Source organism: Vicugna pacos, chromosome 9, assembly GCF_048564905.1.
Source record: "Vicugna pacos chromosome 9, VicPac4, whole genome shotgun sequence".
NCBI lineage: Eukaryota > Metazoa > Chordata > Mammalia > Artiodactyla > Camelidae > Vicugna > Vicugna pacos.
The window spans coordinates 17,592,284-17,614,004 of record NC_132995.1 but is presented as its reverse complement, the minus strand read 5'-3'; the positions used below and the strand labels follow the sequence as shown (position 1 = coordinate 17,614,004).

The window sequence follows — 21,721 nt, the reverse complement described above, 5'->3', positions numbered from 1 at the left end:
TGCCTCTCCGGGGTGTGGGGCTCTGAGGATAGCTTCCCAGTGGGTGTTGGGATATGGGCTGTGTGTGTCTGTGTGTGTGTCTGTGTGTGTGTGTGTGTGTGTCTGTGTGTCTGTGTGTGTGTCTGTGTGTGTGTGTGTGTGTGTGGCATCTCTCAGTGTGGAATACAGCATGCACACACCATCGTCCTCCAGATGGAAAACCTGGACTGTCCTAGCCTCCCCCTCCTCTCCAATGTCTGTCCTAATGCCTGCACAGCCCCGTCCCCTGCATTTACTTATGAACGTGCTTAAAGAATGTTGATGGTCATCTCAAGTATAATTATGTCTTGGGGAAAAAATTTCTGTGAAACTACATTATATTTTATAAAGAGCTGATGGTAAAATATAGTCCAATTTACTAATTAACACTTAGTCTTCAATGCTTTTCAGAAACCTCACCTGCTGTGTGGAGACACACCTGGGCTCTTTGCCCAGGAAACACCACCAACACAGAGCCGTGGCCTCACACGTCCCTAGGTGGAACGGCACTAAGGCAGGGGCAACCCCACAGGTGTGATCCCAGGGCGGGTGTCACAAAAGACAGGGAAGCCACCACACCTGCTCTGTCAATAAAGGTAAAGGGCATCTCTCAGGCCTGACTCACTCAAGACCCAAGGGACAAGCTCAGCAGCCAGCCGTAAGGATGATGAAACCTTGTCCCCAAGTCTGGGCAGACCATCCGGGAAGGCAGGACCGGGGTCTGACAGCCCAGTCAAGAGGGGCGCCCTGGGCTGTGCCCACCCAAGCTAACGGCCACCCAGCCATGCACGATGCACCAGGGAACCAGGAAACAGAGACATCCAGATGCAGGACGTTTTATACCATGAATTTCAATTGCCTGTTTAGTGAAAAGAAAGAACCCTGTAATTTTTGGCTTGTTTTCAGTTTAAATTTTATCACTGAATGAAAGACCCCACCACCGCCATAAAATGTGTTGGCCAACAGCCACATCCCAAGGGCGATCAGATCAGACCCTGGACAAGAACAGAACTTAATTTCTCAGCCAGCGCCCTGATACTGTCAGGCTGCGTGCCAACAAGTGCAGCATAAGCTCAAATTCTGGATAAAAATACAACTGTATCAGCACAGAAAAAGAGACATATACCAACGTGTTGATAAAAGTCATCCCCAGCTAGTGAGTTCAGGAGAGGCTTTTGTTGTCTCTACTGCAACTTTATATGCTTCAAATATTGTTTAGAAGCAAATACAAGTCTTCTAATCAGAAAAAAAATGAAACTATTCTTTTTCAGGGGAAAAAGCAGTATACAAGATTAGCTACGATATCATTTCAATGATGTAAAGTATACACAGATAGGAAAAAGAGTGAAAAACACACAAACACGTTAATAATGAATGAATTCAGGGAAACTGCTTGTACCCGAGGGCCCCTCTCTGGGCAGGCCTATGTTCTTTTCCAGATGTTTCTGTGTATCATTACTTAGGAGCTTCTAACATCAGGAGAAAATTCAGATCAAGTGAATGTCCAATACTCAGGTATTGGTTTTTCATACAGAAATCTCTTCATTTGATTGATTTCAACTCTGCGATTTCTGTGAGGACGCTCATGTTCTGCTGGTCAGTACACAGTGAAATAAGCCAGCAGTGCAACCTTGGTTTAAGGGTCTCACAGTCCTTGTGGGAAAAGGATTGCCTCCATCAGCCAAAGTTCCCCAACCAACCAAGAAAATAGTAAGAGGGCGACCGAGTCCTCAAACTGCAGACGTTAGTAATCACATTTCTTGGGGGAAGGTATAGCTCGGCATTAGAGTGTGTGCTTAGCATGCACAAGGTCCTGGGTTCAACCTCCCAGTACCTCCACTAAAAAATAAAATAAAAAATTAATTTAAAATAAGTAAAGAAACCTAATTACTCCCCCCAAAAACAAACAAACAAAAATCTCATTTCTTGCTGATGGTGGTCCCTGCTTCCAGCTTCCCTTCCTGCCCGTGTGCTTCTGAGGACAACAAGGATTAATGCAGCAGGGGTGGGGGGGAACATGAGCGCCAAGGACACCCCACCAACTTTCACAACCAACTGGGTGCCAGGTGTTCAGTCTGCTGGGCAGCTTTGAAGCCTCGCAGCCCTCAAAGGGCTCAGGCCCTGTGTTCTCAGGACAGCGTTTATGAATGCCCGTCCCCGACACCACCCTCCGAACCCCATCACACATGCCATGACACCCACAAGGAAAAGGGCAGGAGGGAGAGCTTACCGGTGGCTTGACGGAGAGGTTTCCCTGCCGGATATATTCGATCGCAGCCTCGATTGAGGTCAGGCAGTATCCCAATTCATCCTTGGCCGAGATGCTAAACCTGAAGTTTTTGATATAACTCAAATTTGCCATCCTGATGAAAGGAAGGAGAACGTTCCGTTGTTGTGGACCCAACTGACATCTGGGTGGAAACAAGGCTAATGGCTTGGTCGTCAAGTTGCTTAGCAACAGGGAGCTACGGCTGCTTCCCCGTATCTCTATTTAGAGGGTGCACACCTAGGAAAATCAGTCAAGCTCCTTGTCACTGTCTTGGAATAGGCTTGTTTTTAGGAAGCTGGTTACTGTAAAGTGAACTTGGGTTTCTGAGGGAAAAGGATGGGCTTTGGAGACAGACAGACTTGGCGTCAGCCTCCGGCTCAGCCACTGGCTGGCCACGCGTTCCAGAATGAGAAACAAAAGCTCTCTGGGCCTCAGTTTCCCCATCTGTAAGTGGACTGAAAGGCAGCCCCTGCAGAATGAAGGCAGGGCAGGTATGGCACCAGGCTCAGAAGGGGCGCTCAATTTCCGAGCAGGGCACTACAACAATCACGGTGCAGGGCTGCTGTTTTGAAAAAGCATCTTAACAAAAAAAGATTACCAGTTCGGGATCTCTGTTTTCACAAGCAAATATAACAGGACTGATAGCAGATCGTCAGCACACATGGTCTCCAAGTTCACTGCAAAGGGGGGAAACACACGTTCAAAGCCGTCCCAGGACTCACATGCACCGACAGGGGCACCAACTCCCCGCCACCATCCAACCCACAAAACCACAACCCAGGAAGATGACACACCAGGGAGAAATGCAATTGCACAATATCCTTTCTGGTGTCCTGAGGAGACATCAGATCCCAGGGGGAAACAAATGCCTGGCATCCTCAGAACACGTGTAAAAGCAGCAAACTCCAAGCAGACTACCCCTTGCTACCTTCCAGGACAGATAACGAGTCCCAGGACGTCAGTGATGGTGGATACAACTCGAACACGGGCCTGAGCCACTGCCAAAAGCCTCTTTCCTCCTGGGATCATTTCTGTTTTACACTCTGAGGAGCCTAATGAGTCTAATGTTCACATGCAGCTGGACTCCATCATTTTCACTGAAATTTTGTTTCAGTAATCCATCCACACAGTGAAAATTTCAAACAGTACTAAAGAGCAAAAACCGTACACATCTGTCCCACGCCTGCCTCCCGGACTTCCTTCCCAGAGACAAGTGCTGCTGCTTCCCACGTGTCTTTCCACAGACAGTCTCTGACTCGCCGTGGTACGTGTGGATGTCCAGCACCCACCCCCCCAGCAATGCTGCTGGAAGTGTACCCTATACACTCCTGCTTATTTCACTTAATACGCTTGGCACACCGTCCCCTAGCTGCACACACAGATCTGCCTCCTCGTTACTTTTGTCTTAGCTTATTTTGTTCCGTTTTACTTCTTCTAACGGAAAATTTTAAATATACACAAAATTAGAGAGAACAACCTAACAAACAGTTGAGCCCCCAGGTACCCATCACCAGCTTGGCTTGTTTTTTGAGGCCACTGCTTCTCTGACGCCCTCTTCTTGACCTAATCACGCCTGACCCACCCCCTCACCCCCGTTCCTAGGCACCCACTCCTCGGAGCAGAACCTCAGGCAGGGATGCTCTGTTGCACATCAGCCTGTCCTTAGGACCCTTTGAGGCGGCACTGCTCCTTGACAGATGTTCCAACCTGGACGCGTGCAGCTACCCCACAGCCAGCCCCTCCCCCGGGCACAGACCTCTCTGGCTAGGAGACTGGGTGATCAGCTGCACCACCTTTCGCAAACAAGCCAGCTTCTGCTGCGGTGAGGTGCATCTGTTCAGCTGAGCCAGTTCCCTCTTTGCACGAGGTATGTTGAAGCTGTAACATAATTTGGAAGGGGACGACTGAAGAGCACGGTGCAAGGGCCCACCTTCTTGGAGCTAAGCACATACCTCAGAGTTACATTTCTTACAGCAAACCGCACATAAGGAAAAACAAAAATAGAAACTCAGAAGTAATCTGACTCAACTCAATGGCAAAACATGACAGCTTTCAAGGTCCCAATCATACAGCTGCAGCAGAAAATTAGAAAAGAAAAATCAATAATCCTCAGCCCAGAGTGAAATAGCCCAAAGGGGTGGGGGGAAAGTTTAAACATAAACACTTTAGACATTTTTGTATCCTAACAGAACTTAAATTCAAAAGGAGGTGCCTCTATGGCAGGGGTCCCTCAGATGGGCAGGTGAAGAGAGCCGCCAGCTACAGGACCCACCTGGGTGAGTTACGTGCCCACCCAGAGACCAGCTGCGCAAAACCCCATCCCCTCTGGCTCCACCCACTGGCACGCCGGCAGGTAGGCATGGGAGAGTGACAGCTTCGAGATAGTCATTTGCCGGCTTCAGCCCTTGATCCCTGGTCACAGATAATGGCCCTGCACCTCAGTACGAACCACGTCAAATCAGTGCCGCCACCGCTGCTGAGGGCCCTGAGTCCCGGGGACACGGCGCCCCGGCCACCAAGGACGCCGCTGCTGCAGCACAATCCCTCACCTGAACTCAGGCTTCACACCGATCTCCTTCTGCTGAAGATCTTGAAGGCTTCTTGTGATTTTGTTAAAGGCAGCATCCTAACAACAGATTATAAGGAAGCTTCAAATCTCTTAAAAAGCTCAGAGTAAAGCTTCCATCCTGGGCGATGGTGATGTAGAACCTACCTCACTTGCCTCCATGGTCCCCACGTATTTAAAGATCAGATCGTAAATATCGTGCTGGACATACATCTGTGAAACCAACAGGCCCTGGTTCAAGGTGTGCGGAGGGCGACACGGTCCCCCGCCGCTGCCACCTTCCCTCCCGCTGCTGCCCTGGCCTCTTACCTCTACCGCCTGCTTCATCAGGTTCATCTGGGCCTCCTGCTTGGCAAGCACTTTCTGGAGAACAAGAGGAGCACAGTTATCGAGCTGGGATGGGAAAGCGGGCAAATTCTCCCTCTGGGAGGTCGTGCTGCTTACCAGGTGGGAGTCCCTCAGGAGTTGCTGGAGGCATTTGGTGTAGAGAGCATTCACGGAGTCCTGTGCGACACAGAACAGAGACACAGGTCACCCTCGTAATTCAAAGCCATAACACAACACCCAGGACGTGTAACACAACCTGGGGCAGAACATTTCACACACACAAAAAAAACCGTATTTCCTGGGTGATAAGCTCTAAGTCCTAATGTCCTAAGTCCTATCAAATCAAGGATGTGATTTTTTTTTTGCCAACTTTTTTTTAGGTATATATATATATATATATGCATTAAGAGCAGAAAAAAAATCCCTTTAGGGTTAAAATAGATGATAACATTTATTGCTACACTTTTCTGTGATTTTCAAGTTTTCTACATGGTCTGTACTACTGTTATAGGTAGAAAGAAACATTTAAACAAAACTGCCAACAGTGGAGGCAGCAAAGTTACAGAGTGAACCGAGAGGGGACCTGGTGCTCTGAGCTGGCCTGAGATGGGGCACGCCTAGCAGAGCAAGACATGGCTACTAACTATGTGATGACGGAGGCTCTTTCTTTCACACTCTCTGAACGTTCGCTGGAAAGAGGCGATATTCCTGTCAAATTTCTCCGCGTGTCTTCCCAAAAACTCTCTCACATCTTCGATGGTTTTTAGGGAAAAGGAATCTGAAGATGTTGAAGGTTCTTCTGAAAAAGAGACTGAGGGTCAGGCTGGCTGAAGCCTTCACTGTTTCCACCAGGGCAAGTCCCACAATCCTTTGCCTTGCTCTTCTAGGGTCTGAGGCTTCATCTTCCATGGGAGGAGAGGAATGATCTTATTTCAACATCTTGCCTAAGAGCAGCCCAGTTACAGGACAGCTGGGGTCCAGAGAGCCTGGTCCTCTTAGAGACAAAACCTCAGCTCCTTTGGGACCATGGATGTGACCTGTGAGGGTCTGGTGAAGAAGTCCTGATTCCTGACAGTAAGAGCCTCAGACAGCATTTGGCACATTAAATCTTACCTCAGTTTCCTGGAGCACTGAAGAATTATTATCCATTAAAAAATAATGAGATTCCAAAGAGGCACAATAGTGGGGCTGGGTGGCTATGAGGTAGCCCTAAAGCTGAGGCCCAGAGACAAAGCCAGGGCTACCACTCTGCACAACTCCAGGGGGCGACACTGATGTCTACAGGTGTAACATCCAACAGATGCAACCATGCACAGCAGCCTAATCCATATCTCCTGAGCTCGAGTCGACTTTTTGATTAAGTTCTACGGGGCGTTATTGTAAACAGTTACACGGGTTTCTAGTGGCCTCTTGAATACTTTAACAGCTCTGTCAGGAGGAAATTCAACAAGCATGTTTCTCCAAATCAGGAGAAGTGGGGCTTTCTCCCAGAATACCTGAACTCTCTCTCTTTTCCAAAGGATGGGCTATACAGAGTATGCTGAAACCTTCTTCTTTTTCATTGTAGAAAGTCTCTTCGAAGAGAATGGGCACTGACAGAAGACAGGCGAAACCAGCTCCTAGTTTAATCCTGTTTCCTTGGATAAAGACATCCTGGAACAAGAGAGCCATCACTGCACCAGCAGCAGCCAGTGTGACCACCGGTCTCTCAGCCAGCCCTGCCACTGCCCCGGCCCCCAACAATCCAGCACGTCACCCCACCTGCCTGCCCTCCCTCCAGGGTGGGTCTGTGGGGACACCAACCTTTCTACTTTCCTGATCCTGAAATGTTTCCTTTCCTGCATTCACCCTGTCCCTGGGACTACGTAGTACCCTGATCCTTTTCACATGTTGCAACAAGAAAGCATTAAGCTGCTCCTCGGAGCAGAAGAAAACCTGTACCCTCGGGGAAAGGTAAAAGTAAGAAGGCTCTCCTCTCTGAATAAGAGACCAGGATGACCGGTGCTGCAACGTGGAGGGGCCGGAGGATGCAAGCTGCATCCGCTGAACGGCTCACCACTGGGTCATGGCTGGGGTGCCTAGGAAGACCAGCCACAATGTTCTCCTGGTAGATCTGGGTACCACGAAGAGAACAAGTAAACTGACCAGTGACTGGCAGCTGTGGTGAGCAGATCCCTGGCAGGAAAACAGCAGCATACTCAGGAGGCATGGGGCTACAGTCCCCCCACCGAGCTGGTGTACTGGTACCCCCAACCCTGCCTCTGACCCTGTCCCTCCTCAACTCCCACATCGCCCACAAGCCCAACTGCAGGAGCATCACCAGTGGGGACCCCTGACCATGGGTCGGCTGAAGACCACAGCCAGTCCTCACTGGGAAATGGAACCTCCCCCTCTCAGAACCCATCTGCTTCCACTTACAAAATGAGAAAATGCCTTCCCCAGAGTTAACACCAACAATGAGACAGGCCGGCGTCACGTGTCTCCTGACATGATACAGTGAAAGAGATAAAGTGCCCTTCTGAGGCGTTCCACCAAAAACGCACAACTGCGATCTCACCGCGGGGGAACGTCAGAGAAACCCACACGGCGGGAGATCGACAGAGCAAGACAAAAACATCACTGTCATGAAAGACAGACACTGAGGAACTGTTCCCAAGGGGAGGAAACTAAAAAGACGAGACTAACAACTGAATACACTGCGTGATCCTGGACATGATCCTGGACCTGACAAAATAGTTTTGTTTTGTTTTGTTTTTTGCTATAAAAGGATGTTACAGTTAGCACCGTTTGCATAAGGACAGTACGCTGGAAAATCGTATTCTATCAGTGTCAAATTTTCTGAGTGTGATCGCTATGCTGCAGTTACATGGGAAATGCACATTGTTTTGGAGTAAAGGGACATGGTGTCTGCAACTTACTCTTCCTGAAAAAGGTTTAGAAAAAGTAATAATTGTGTGTGTGTGTGTGTGTGTAGACAGACAGATGGGGAGATAAAACAAATGTGGCCAAAATGCTAACAGTTGGTCCGTCTAGGGGAAGGGTATGTGAGAGTTCTCTGTACTTGACTGAAACCTTCCATAGGTTTGAGATGATTTCAAATCAAAACGTTCTTCAACAATGAGAAAATCGTCCATGACGTCCAGTCTGTGGTCAAGAAACTGACAAGCCTTCAAAGGTGCTGGGATAAGCAACTCTCCCTGACAGGGTCTCTCTGAGGCGGTGTCCCACGACTCCCCGACTCCCCGGCAGAAGCCCCAGGGGCTGAAGGAGAGGTGCCCGGCCCTCGCCTGCTCCGGGCCTCAGCCAGGGCCCTGCTCCCCACTGCCAGCTCCTCTTCCCTGACAGGCAGCAGGGCTGCTGTGGTGTCAAAGCTCTCATGTAACAGAGACATGAAAAGGGTGAGAAGCAGGATTCTCTCCCCTCCCCCGCTCCCACACACTGAGTGAGTGGCCTTGGTTGACCCACCAGAAGTGAGTGAATACCTTGCCATTTAAGGTCTGAAAGTGTTCCTCCACGGGGATCAAAATGTAGGACTCAAACTGACAGGTAGACTGAACACTGCTTGACAGGCTTCCTTTGCAGGGTACTAAGATCTGCAAAAAAGAAAAAATTATGGTGACTCTTAAACAGATGTGTCAGTTACAACTTTAGCAGAACAGGATGCAGCCAAAGATGCTCCCGCTGGAACTGCTGTGGGGACTTGCTGGCAGAGAGGACACCTGGGGTCACTGGCCAAGGTGGCAGCAGCTGATCTGTTGTCATGGTGATGGAAGCTGAGGCTGCCCCCACCCCTGGGCAGAGGGAGGTGGCACAAGCCTCTTCCATCTCAGACCCCAGACTGGCCAGCTCACTCCCACACCGCTGGGCCCCTCCCCACAGCTACCCTGGGTGCCCCACTCTGTCCTCAACAGGACTGGGAATGATTCCAGATAAAGAAAGGATGGGTTGGAAAGTACAGAAAAGTGAATCTACAACGTTACACGTAATCCCACCCCCTGAGGGGTAAACACTGCACACTGAAGATAGTTTCCTGCCCATCTTTTTCCTACATTTTTTTAAGCCTAATTGTGATTACAGTTGATAAAATACAGGCCACAGAATCACTGCTGCTTACCGGAAGCTGCCACCTCCACCAGAGAGGGTGCCAGACTCTTATCTGTGGGGCCGGCTCAACCTGAAATGTGAAGTTTGGACCCACTGTGGCCACCACGCTGACCAGGCATCAGTTTCTCTGCTCAACACAGCAAAGGGAAGGAGCTAGACTCTCAACCTGCCTTCTGCCCCAGCAACCACACTCGGATCTGTGCTTGGCCCCGGGACTCGTGTTTAAGAGCAGTCTCTCATCCTTGTAACCCTGGAAACCCAGCATAGTGCCCGGCACGCAGGAGATGCTGGATGTTTATCGGATGAATCCTTGTACTGAACAAATCCTGAGAACTGGGCTACAGGCCTCAGTGTCCTTAGTTGGGCTGCATAGATACTTACTTGAAAGTCAGTTCTTTGGAATGCGGAAGCCTGCTGCTAGGTTCCCAGGAACCCCATAATTAAAGGGCTCCGATAAAAGGAACGAATTTAATCTCCTTTTATAATCTTTCTTTTTCCTGCAGGCAAATGAACCCACCCCTGTTCACTTGGGGAACCTGGAGGACTTTCCCCCGATGCCCCCGGGACAAGAGCCCCAGGGGAGCAGCAGGCCTGCCCGGCCAGCTCTGCAGAAGCCACAGCGCATAATTAGCTAGATCGTTCTAAGAACAGGGTGACTTAGAAGCAGGACGTAGGCATCGGGGGCCTCTGGGATTGGACTCTGCGGAACATGGGGAAAAGGGCTTCCACCATCCAACCAGAGAGCGTATGATGGCAGGGGGTGCCGGCCTGGACGCGGGGGCAGCCCTGTCAGAGGAAGGTTTGGGAAGGAAGTCAAACTCGAGGAGGGGCTGGGGCTGGGGCAGGTTGCGGGGAAGACAGCCAACCTGCACCCTCAGCTACCACACACACTACTGCATGAGGATGAGGGGGCCCATGAGCTCAGCTTGCAGGGAGAAAGAAGGCTGTGGGCCAGTTAACCCTCGGGATACACATGTTTCAATGTGGTGATTCCTACAGCACAGGGAACTACGGTCAGTACCTTGTAATGGCCTATAGTGAAAAAGAATATGAAAAGGAATATGTGTGTATACACACACACACACACACACACACACACCCCAATATGCTGTATACTAGAAATCAACACATTATAAATCGACTGTACTTCCATAAAAAAATTAAAATTAAGAAATCAAAAAATATAAAATAAACATAAAAGTGGTGATTTTCAGAGTCCAGTGAAGGACTCTTTGACTTCCCAGGGCAGATTCAGGGGCTGCCAAACCTGGCTCAGGGGCCAAGCCCCATGGAAAGCAATTCGGCATTCACCTGCCAAGGCCACATGGATCCCTTAGAGGTGGCCGAGAGGACGAGCCCTCCCCTAGGGGCAATTGGAATATTCTACTGTTTCATGCAACCAACAGACATGGATGAAGCATTAGGACAGATCAGACAGGGATGAGCCGGAGCTCCCACCACACAGCCAACAGGGGGCAGGCTGAGCGGGGCAGCCATCCCTAGGCCCTTCCCACACCTGACTTGTGCTGAGAAGGGGGCCTTACTGATTCTCGAGTCCACCGAACAAGGCCAAGGAAGGTCAGAAATCCAGCGCTGCCAAATGTGGGCCCCACTTGGCTCCTTGTGGATCTCAGGGGAGTCGGAGCAAGGGGCCTAGGGCACCCCTGGGAAGGCGGGGTGACGCCGTTTAAGAAGCATCTCCTGCTCCTCACCGTACCCAAAAGGAATGTGTCCAAGATGCTGAAGTTCTTCTTCAAAATTCCCCTTTTACTAAAGTGAGCTTGTGTGGGATTCTACTACTTGCAGCTGGAAAAGCACCTACTGGGTGACAAGAGCCGGGCTCAGTGCTGGCAACACAGTGGGGAGCAAGACAGACAGGCCTTCCAGAGCCTCCTGAGAGAGAACAGCGTTCCACGGCGTGGCATTTTTACAAAGTGAGTGAAAGTTACCCGTGATAACACACTCTAATCTAGACACCATTTTACAAGATATCATAGAACCAAGATGGGAAAGAACTATTTCCCAAATTAGCACAGGCCCTCCCAGTTAACAGGATGGCTTGGCACCCTGTACTTTTTCTCCATGACATTCACCACAATTACAATTAGTACATTATTTACTCAGAACGTGATCATCTCTCCCGCTAGAATTTCAACTTCACGAGGGTAAAGACAGTGATAGGCAGTCACATTTTTGGCTGAAGCCCCAGCATCAGACATAGTACCTTGCAGAGAGCAGCACTTAACTCACTACTGTGAAGTGAAGGGGTGGCAGGGAACACCTTCGGTGACCTTCATGAGATTTTAATTTTCTTCTTTGGAAACAGCTGTATTCTCTAATTTTTTTTAAATAATAAACTTTATGACTTCTAAAATCCAAAGTAAAAAAATTCTGGGAAAAAAAGATACTAATCACAAAACCAGTCATAAAACCCAGAAGAGACCTGGAGAAATCAGGCTTCTGACGGCAGAGGGGTGGACCGGGTAAATGTCAGTTCCCTGAGCTGAACTGACTTCTCCTTTGGTTCAAATCCTCGGCTGCATCACTTGGCAAGAGAGGTGGGAACACAAGTGTGAGAGAGAGAGAAGGACAACACACGATAAGAGGCCCCACCGCAGACGGGTGGCACAGGGCACCCAGCTCGCTGTGCCCTGAGGTGTGTAAATAAGACGCCGGCCAAGTGCACCAGCCTGGGAACCGGAATCACCTGCAGTGCGGGGCCTGCCCTCCCTCCAGCAGACGCCCCCACCAACAGACCACGGCTTCCCTACTGGTTCCTGTTCCTGGAGGCTTTGGAGGTTGTGACCTCTATTACAAAAGTTCTCTCAGTTCTTTCCCTTTAGAAAATGCCTTTAGAGGTGACACATGTGTGATCACACACTCCCTTATTCTACGGGAGTGCACACCCACCTCACAAACGAGGACATAGGAGGCCTCGAGGAGGAATATGATTTCTGCCCTCGAGAAGCCCTCCTGGTCAACATGGAAACAAGAGAAACAGAGGTGAATACTGTGAGGCCAGTGACAACAGGGGCTGGGAGTTCAGAGGAAAGATTACATTCTGGGCTGGTATAGTCCCAGGAGGCTGCCTGGAGGAAGCAGCTCAGGGTGGTTCATACACTGAGCGTGGTCTGGGGCTTGCTGCAATGAGCAGGTCTGTACCTGACTCCCTCTAAACTGAACTGAAGTCTACCATATTTCTGGCCTTGTCAGCACCGCTTGGTCCACGCCTGGTGGAGAAGGACAGCCCACAGGGCCAATGCACTTACAATGCCATGGGTCTGGGCCACCTTGTTGCACAAGTCAGGACGCCACTTTTGAAGAGCCAGATAGAAAGGATTTTTCAGGAGATCTTCATCATACAGAGCCATATGGACTTCAGATGGGGCCAAGTGAGTCTTCTGGAACAGGAGAGGGAAAAGCAATAAATGACCACTTTCAGATTGATCTAACCCATAAAAGTCTTGATCTGGAAATTTCTAAAAAGCATCCCTGACACAGTAGTATAATTCAACTCTATAGAACTAACACACCAACAGGAAAGCTTAAAGATAACCCACCAATTCCAGGATGACTTTTTTACTGGTTAAATGTATAAATAACGTTCAAAACATCAAGTTGAATTCCAAGTGGCAAAAGTAAAAATGGCCATTTTTAGAACATCCTACATGACCAAAATTGTGACATTTTAAAGCTGTGCGTATGTTTTTAAGGAAACTTTTTTTTGCTCTTTTTTTTCGGTGGAGGGGAATAAATAAGTTTATTTATTTATTAATTTCTTTAAATGGAGGTACTGGGGATTGAACCCAGGACCTCATGTATGCTAAGCATGCACTCTGCCCCTGAGCTATACCTCCCCAATCTGCAGAAAGGAAATAGTTTAAGCATACAGGAAAGTAGAGTAATCATGCAAAGCTACTTGCCTCAAATTTTCTTTTCAGAAACCAAGCACATCACAGTAGACTGGCTCCCTCAGGTGTCCCTCCCTGATGCCATTCTCTCTACCCCTTTCAGAGGCAACCACTATCCTCAAGTTGTTTGTATATCCTTCTAGCTCGTGCTTCTATTCCTTTTATACTCATGTATCCATAAATAATACATCATTTTATATGCTTCAAAATCTACATAAATCATATCACACTATAAGTAGTCTGGGACATACCCTTTTCAATCAACATAATGTTTTCAAGTTCTATCCACGCTGATCCATACAGCTCTCATTCCTTCACTAATTTCTGCTGTGCGGTATATTTTAAGGCAACATAACAGAATTAATTTATCTAATACCCTACACTTAAGTTGCTTCCACATTTTCAGTATTACAAACAATGCTGAAATGAACACACCTCTACCCCTAGGTGTTCCTGGAGCACCTGTGCTATGAGAGGCACTGCAGGGTGCATCCACCTGCACGTCACCAGGATGCTGACAATGCTGGACCGCTTCCTACCTCCATGCAAAGTCCATGAGCACTCCCCTTCCTCGTATCACATTCTAGCCAACACTTTAGTATTGTCAGGTTAGCTCATTTCTGCTGGTCTGAGTATGAACTAGTACTTTGCTATTTTTAACTTTCACTTCTCTGACTAATGAAGTTGAATATCATTTCCTTACATTCTGTAAATTATCTTTTCAAGTCTTCTGACCACCTTTCTCATGGGTTGCTGGCCTTTTTCTTATGATTGGTAGTTCTTTATACACCGATACTAAAGGATGTTGTAGAAGTCCTCTCCCAGTCTGTGACTTGTCTCTTCATCTTTCCAAATGGGTGTTTTCAGAAAGAGAAGTGTTTGATTTTAATGTAGTTGAACTTGTCAATCTTTGCCTTACTGGTCAGTGCTTTCTGGATCTTAGGAAATCCTATCATTTTACCCCATTATAAACTGGTTTCACCATCCCCTATCATGAGAAGGTGAAGTCTACTTCCCCACCCCTTGAATCTGAGCCGGCCCCGGGACTTGCCTTAACCAACCAAGAGAGAGAATTGATGCTCCATGATTTCTGGGTGTCAGTCTCAAGACATCTTGCAGATTTCACCCTCATTCATTTGGCGAATGGAGAAGCCCATGGGGTGAAAGAACATGGGGGAAGAGAGAGGCCCAGGTGGTCCAGCGAGCACAGTCAGCCTGCCAGCTAAATGCAACCACACCAGGGAGCCCAGGTGAGACTAGCAGAACCATCCCGCCAGCCCACAGAATAGTAGCAAATAACAAACAGTTAACAGCTTTAAGCCACTAATTTTGGGACGGACTTGTTATGCAGCAAAGGCTACCTGAAACCACATCGTTTCCAACTCCAAGACCACAGCATAGTTCCTGTAATTTCTAAGAATCTTACTGTTCTTCATTTTCAGGTATTCAATTCATTTTTATTTTTATACATGCTATAAACTGGGCATCTAATTTTTTTTTCCAAAGGTAATAAGCTGTCTTAGTCTGCTCAGGCTGCTATAACAAAATACCATAGATTGGGTGGCTTAAACAAGAAACATTAATTTCTCACAGTTTCAGAGGCTGGGAAGTCCAAAATCAAGGTACCAACAGATCTGGTTCTTGGTTAAGGGCCCACTTCCTGGATTGCAGGGGGCCATCTTCTCGCTGTAGCCCCACATGGCGGAGAAAGAGTTCTCCTATCTCTTCCTCTTTTTATAAGGGCATTAATTCCAGCCTGAGGGCCCCACCCCCATGACCTAATCTAACCCCAATTAGATTCCAAAGCCCCATCTCCAAATACCATCACATTAAGGATTTGGGCTTCAACATATGAATTTGGGTGGAGGTGGGGGGGACACATACAAATATTCAGTTCATAGCATAAGCCAATGGCCCCAACATCTTTTTTTATACATTTTATCACTTTCACAGGAGCTGATAATGCTACCTTTGTTATACTCCAAGTTCCCATGTACGTTTGGCTTATCTCTGGGCTCGACGGTTTCAATGGTCTTGATCAGTGCCATCCAACAGATTTATGTAAGAAATGTAATTAAATATACATTATGCATCATTACATATGTAATTTAAAATTTTCTAGCAGCCGAATTAAGAAACAGGTGAGATCAATTTTAATAAAATATTTGATTTATCCTAATATAGCCAAAATATTATATTTTCAACATGTGATCATGTGAATAATTTAAAATTATTAATGACATAGTTTACATTCTTTTTAATGCTACAACGTCTTCAAAATCTGATGTGTATTTTTCTTCTCAATTCATGCCAGCCTCATTTCAAGTGCTTAATAGCCACATGTGGCTAGTAGCTATTATATTGGACAGAGTAGGGCTAGAACATACTATTTTACATGACTATGTTTCATAATAAGCATTGACATCTCATAGAAAAAATGGTCTCTCCCCTTGTTCTCCAAAATTGTCTGGTTATTCCTAATTCTTCATAATATCACATGAATTAGAATCAGCTTATCAATTCCATGAAAATTCCTGTTGGGATTTTTATTGAAACTGTACTAAATCTATGGACTGGAAAGTCAGCATCTTTGTAATAATGACTCTTATCATCCATAAACATGGTATGTCTTTCCACCTATATCTTCTTCTATATCCTCCAATTAAATTCTCCATAAAGATCATAGATCATATATGTTTATTAAACATTATATTCTGTACACATTTGCTCCTGTTGTGCATAGGGCTTCCAATGCCCCTGGGCTGCTCCCCTTACCATACATCATGTGGTTCTACTGAACCAGAGATGAACATGAAAAATGAGCACAGAAAAGGAGTCAGAGTTCTAGCCACGTCATTCCACCTCTCTGAGCCTCCATCTCAGTCTATGCAACGGAGAATACAAATAGACAGCTGTCTGGTAGGATTCCAGCTTACGTGCTGCAGTCGCGATTTTTGCCATACTGCACACCAGTGTACCACCACTTACTGCTAGCTCACATGGTGCCTTTACGAGAATCAGAAAAAGGCACCCATCTTCCCAGTGGGTACAGTCCCGTGCCAGGGCACGCGGTTCGGTAAGCAACTCATATGCTATATATCAGCAGTTTGCCAATACCGCCCCTTCTCCAGGGAAGGGCACTCGTGCAATAAACAAGCTGCACAACTGAACACAATGGCTCTACTGTTAATGTTTGACACTTTCCTTTAAACATCCACTCCTTTCTTTTTAAATGGTAAATTTTTGAAGAGTGATTTACTTATTTATCTAGTTTTTGTGGGGAGGAGGTAATTAGGTTCACTTGTTTATTTTTAGAGGAGGTACTGGGGATTGAACCTAGGACCTTGTGCATGCTAAGCATGCACTCTACTGCTTAAGCTATACACTCCCCTCCCCTCCATCTACTCCTTTTTAAAATTTACTTTTAAAAGAATCCTTATTACTACTTTAAATGGAAAAACAGTACCACTTCCCATTAAGAAAAGATCACCTTAAAATTAAAAATTATAAAACCAGTTGACATTATTTAAAACCTAGCTAGATGCCACTGCCTGCCAAAGGTTCTGAACTTGAGCCTGAAGCCTATTCTCTTCATTAAGAGAAAATTAGCCACTATTAAAGAACATCAAATAAACTTATCCTTGATACAATCATATGAATAAAATATGTGTGAAAAACTGAATTACCTTCTCACTATCTAATATTCCAAAATGGCTCTTTGGGAAAACACCAGAACAGTATGTATAAATGCATTATGAATTTTATCCCTTATGGATAAAGGTAAAAACAGCCACCATTTGAGAGCATCCTTGGTCTAGCACTGTGATAACTTCTATACATCCTCATCCCATTTTAATGCTCACAATAACTGTAGATATCATAAGCCCTGTTTCACAGATGAAGAAACTGAAGATCAGTTGGTCAACTTGAGGCTAGTCAGATGTTAGAATTTATTCCAACACCCATCCCTTTAACCACTATACTCATCACATAAAATGAATATGCCTGGATGAAGGGTTATTTCATGAACCATGGATGCACAGATTCCACACTTCATTTCTCCAAAAGGCAAAGTCCCCATGACAGACAGCCCACAGGCTCCTCACCAAATTCCCTCAGTCTGTTCCAGTCTGAGCTGTTGAAGAAGGCCCCTGAGCTCCCTGCAAATCCTCTTAGGGAGAAGAACCTAGCATGAAAATGGCTACGTATAATCCCTTCCTGGGCCCCAGCTCTGCAACGATTTGGGTATTTGAATGGTTGAATTCAATTATTATTGGAGCCCAGGGAATCCTTTTATACAGTCCCGACCAGAATAACTGGATAATTCTGCTGGGACAAAGCACAAGAAAACAAAATTCTTCCTGGTTCCTGACACAGCTGGTTCTCTGTGACAGAGTGCAAAAGATAAGATGCCTTGGATAGGAACCACCTGAGAAACAGGATGCGATAAGGTCAGACTAAAGCTGAGAAGGGACACTCCTCCTACTCCTCAGATAAGATGCTGGCAAAGCACCAACACTCCTGCCCTCAAGATGGAGGGGACGAGGGTAGGCTTTGATGGAGGAACTAAGGATCTGGCTGGGAAGCAAGGAATGTGCTCCAGAAGAGTTAAAAACAAACAAACAAACAAACCAACCAGAACAGTGCTAGGAGAGGTAAGGACCACATAGAGAAGGGAGCAGTTGGGAAGGGAGTTGGGTGGGGAGTATGGAAGGCATCCCTAGGAGGGACCACAGCAGAGCCAAAGGGTCAGGAGGTTCCTACGGGCACAGAAAACTCAACAGTAAACTTTTTTTGACCAGATGAGAAAGTGAGTTTCGAGAGATAACAAGAATCCAAACAGAGCAGGTCAGAGAGGCAGCAAGGGAAGGAAAGCGCCCTGAATGCCACACTAAAACATTCAGTTCAAACGCATGAACTGTGGAAACACACGTGACTCTCAGCAAGCATGGCTGGTGAAGGGGACAGAGCTGGCTGTTTTTCAGTCCAAGTCACCTGCTTTCTCCTGGACATCAGTCCCCTGGTTGCCAACAACTAAATCCTCTGTTGAGGAGTAGGGATTCAAAGAGCTCTGGCCAGCACTGTTCCCAATCTTTCTGTCCCAGTGTTAAAAATATGTTAATAATGCTTAATGCCAGAGTTGAAATCTCATATAGGCGTACATGTTTAAAAATACTTCAACACCCTGACAAGTTTACTTGTAGGAATGTTTTATATTTTAAAATAATACGCAAAGTAAACTGGAAAGATGTGTGAATCCTCATATAAACCTCCTTAAAAAAAAATTCCACCCTTGCCTGAGTGCAGATTATGGAATAATTTACAGAAAATCCAGTGAAGTTAGTCAGAAAAACCAAATACCTCTGAACGTGAGTTATCTGAGGTTACTCTGAACAGGATAGCTAAGCGAGGCCCGAAACCAGCACAGGGCATTTTAGGAGACAGTGTGCACACTCGTGGTTTTGTGGTCTTCAACCGTCCTGCCAGCCCGGATGAGTCGGGTGGTCAGGGACCATCTGGTGACAGTGTGCAGCCTGGCTCAGCAGAATCTAGCACAGGAAAGTCCACACCTCCCAGAGATGCCCTCCCTGCTGAAATCTCACTCCTGCCATTCCGGGACCCTGACCAAAGACCCTGACCAGGCAGAGTTTCCAACTGATAAGCCAAATCCTCCAGCTGGCTTAATTTGTGACTCAGAAGTAAAAGGCAAAAATGGAAAACTTTCTGTGCATCTATGTTTAATACCAAATGGAAGCAATCTGATGATGTAATGTGTGGTATTACAGTTGCTCGTGTGCTTCTGGCCTGTAACATATATGGCTCCTGTCCATGTCTCTCAAAGCTCTCCTTCAAAGCGCTTTGCAGCCTGGCTCGCTGCAGGCATGCAGTAACTGTTGGTCCACTTGAACAAAATGGTAATGAGGCGTCAGAGGAAGATCAGGTTCCCAGGGAGGGATCATCTCATCTTTCACAAGAGCTGGAAATCCACGGTCCATATGCAGGGAAGGGTGAGGGGCTGGCCCCAGGCGGTCATGCAGTCACTGGCAAAAAGCCAGAAACAAAGGGTGTGCTCAGAGCTCAGAGCTGGCTGAGCACAGTGATGGCTAGAATGTGGAGGGTCACAGAAGGAGAGAAGACCTTAGGACTGAAAGAAGGATGTGACCACCGAAGGAGCAGGGAAGTTTAGAGGAGCTCCTCGGAATGCCGCCCCATCACCCTGCTCTTGGAGTTGCCAGGGAGCCACCAGCAGCCACCTCCCTGTAGTATCTTGGGAAGAAGGGCAGGAGCTCCAAGGATCACCTCTCAGTGGCTCCCAGATATGGAAGCAACCTCAGGACCAATCAGATCCAATTCTTTCGGTCTGAATCCTTTCTAGGTCTGGGATCTATCATCACATGGTCACATTCCCCTACTCCTCTAGGAAAGGAGGAAGTTATTAGATACCACCCTAACCCTGGTAATTCATAAACGGAGGGAGAGCCTCAACAAACACTAACAGAGCACAGACATGCGAAGAACAAAGCCCTAGCAGCTGCCCTCATGGGGGCAACACAGTCCAAGAACCATAAGGAGACACAACCAAGACCTCAACCCCATGCCCGGTGCAGACACTCCTGCCGTTCTCCCAGCAATCCTGCCAGGTGGGATCATTTCAGGTGACAAGCCAAGGTGAGGAGAGCTCACCCAAGGTGTCCACCCAACTTCAGAGCCCCAACTGCCTCCCTGCCACTAGGGCTACTGAGAAGTATCTGTTTCTGTTCCGAACCTGCACTTCCCCCTCCAAGGTCCTGCCTCCTGCTGTCACGCGAACGTGTCCACCTAAAAGACAACAAAGTGGTCTTTCCAACACCGAGGTCTGTGCAGGATTCTTCAACGACTTCCCTTCTACTCTGTACCAGACGAACTCTCAACTTCTTTGCTTGGCATGGAGAGCCTCTCCCTCCTGGCTTCCTGCCCACCTTTGCAGCCTTATCTCCCTCTGCTGTCCCCAAAGCTCCTCAAAGAGATGGACTCTCCCGCCTTCTTCCCATTTTGTCCTAAAAAAACTACTTTTCCTCTGTCGAGGCCCCATTTGGCCCATCGGTGACTGAGACCCTCCACCCCAGAGAATGGCCAAGGGCCAGAGCACATCCTAGCCCTGGCCACAAACCGCCGCCAAAAAAAATCAGTTAAAGGACAGACTGCTGAGTGAGTGTGAGCCCTGAACCCAGTGCTTTGGCCCCCAGGTCCGCCTCAACGCCAGGCCCAGCAAGACGGCCTGGAAACATAAATATCCTGCTAAAATCCGCTGCTCGACCTAGGCCTGGGGAGGAAGAAGCATTGCTTAATCAAAATAGGAGCCTCTCTCCCTGAAATCCACAAACTTGGAAAATCCCAGCTCCCATGGCAAACTCGTAGTCCCTATATAGTCTCCCTGACCCTCATTCCCTGAATGTCCTAAATCTTCAGTTAAGACGCCCCACTTGCTTCCGTGGCGCTGCACGGGCGGCGAGTTACCACGCTCCAGCACCTCTAGGGGCGGCCAAAGCGGCACCACCTTCAAGAGCGCCTAAGGGTAGTCCGTTTTCAACGAAAAGAACTGAACAGACACAGACTCTGGAACACTCTGGTGCTTAAGAGTTTTCTGAAGTAATCTTCACCCAGCAGAAGCAGGAGACCCCGCCCCACGAGACGCAGACAAGCAGGGATTCCCTCCTATCTCCCCCACGCCTTCATCACTCCGGGGACCATGACAGCCTGGCCCGAGGCTCCGGACTCCCGCTCACAACTTCCCCTCCAGCCGCCCGACCAGGCCTCCCTTAAACCGCGGAGGCCACCCTGCCCACTGCCCCCAGGACTGAGCTCCCGGGATCCCGAACCTGCTGACCTGCCCTGGAGCCGTGGGGGATCAGAGGACGCATTCTTCGCCAACCCCACCCCCTGCCCCGCAAACACACACGAGGGGCAGAGCGAGCCCAGATGCGGACAGGAGCCGGAGAACGAGGGTGGGGCAGTCCACCCGGCGATGGGCCGGGGCCTTGGGGGCCGCCCGGGGAGCGCCAGCACAGCCGCGGGCGCCGGCCGAAGAGAGAAAAGAGCCCCTCCCCCTTCCCGCTCCGCGGCCCCGCCCGGCCTCTGGGCCCCAAGGCGCAGCCGTCCCGAGGGAAGGGAGGCTCAAGAGGAGACAGAAAGGAGGACACTTACTTAAAACGCTACATAGTTTCACTCCCTGCCCTTTCCGGAGCGGCGGCGACACCTCCCGGCCCCTCGTTCAGACCTCAAGGCCCACCACCCCAGCGCGGCGGCTCTACTCATCCCCACCCCTACTCCGCCGTTGGGCGGAGCCGCGCCTCAAGGCCCCTTGTCAGCCCAATGAGAGGCCGTCCTTATTCAGAGCGACATGTGCGCAGAGCAATTATTGAGCCTACCCAGTCGGGGGTGGGGCTCAGGCGACGCACAGCACTTCCTACTCAGGCGGGACCAGCCCACAGCCACCGGCTGCGCGTGCCCGGAACGGGAGAGGGCGGGGCCTAGGGCAGATCCGAC

At 48.3% G+C, this 21,721-nt stretch overlaps 1 protein-coding gene across 4 annotated transcripts in view; it reads right to left on the bottom strand.

The window, feature by feature from the left end:
* ANKRD27 (ankyrin repeat domain 27) overlaps positions 1-21,511 on the bottom strand; it is a 42,864-nt gene extending 21,353 nt beyond the window's left edge. For 2 of the 4 annotated variants that reach the window (XM_015246062.3, XM_015246063.3), the window contains exons 1-12: positions 21,380-21,511; positions 12,554-12,685; positions 8,663-8,773; positions 6,677-6,833; positions 5,825-5,979; positions 5,298-5,357; positions 5,163-5,216; positions 5,001-5,066; positions 4,837-4,913; positions 4,044-4,165; positions 2,886-2,964; positions 2,249-2,381 (exon numbers count right to left, since the gene is read on the bottom strand). In XM_015246062.3, coding sequence (XP_015101548.2) covers positions 2,249-2,381; positions 2,886-2,964; positions 4,044-4,165; positions 4,837-4,913; positions 5,001-5,066; positions 5,163-5,216; positions 5,298-5,357; positions 5,825-5,979; positions 6,677-6,833; positions 8,663-8,773; positions 12,554-12,655 — 1,116 coding nt within the window. In that variant the 5' untranslated portion in view covers positions 12,656-12,685; positions 21,380-21,511. The remainder of the gene's footprint in view (positions 1-2,248; positions 2,382-2,885; positions 2,965-4,043; positions 4,166-4,836; positions 4,914-5,000; positions 5,067-5,162; positions 5,217-5,297; positions 5,358-5,824; positions 5,980-6,676; positions 6,834-8,662; positions 8,774-12,553; positions 12,686-21,379) is intronic. The other 2 variants (XM_031672082.2, XM_072967275.1) reach the window with 2 other exon arrangements.
* Positions 21,512-21,721: the final 210 nt, after the last annotated feature.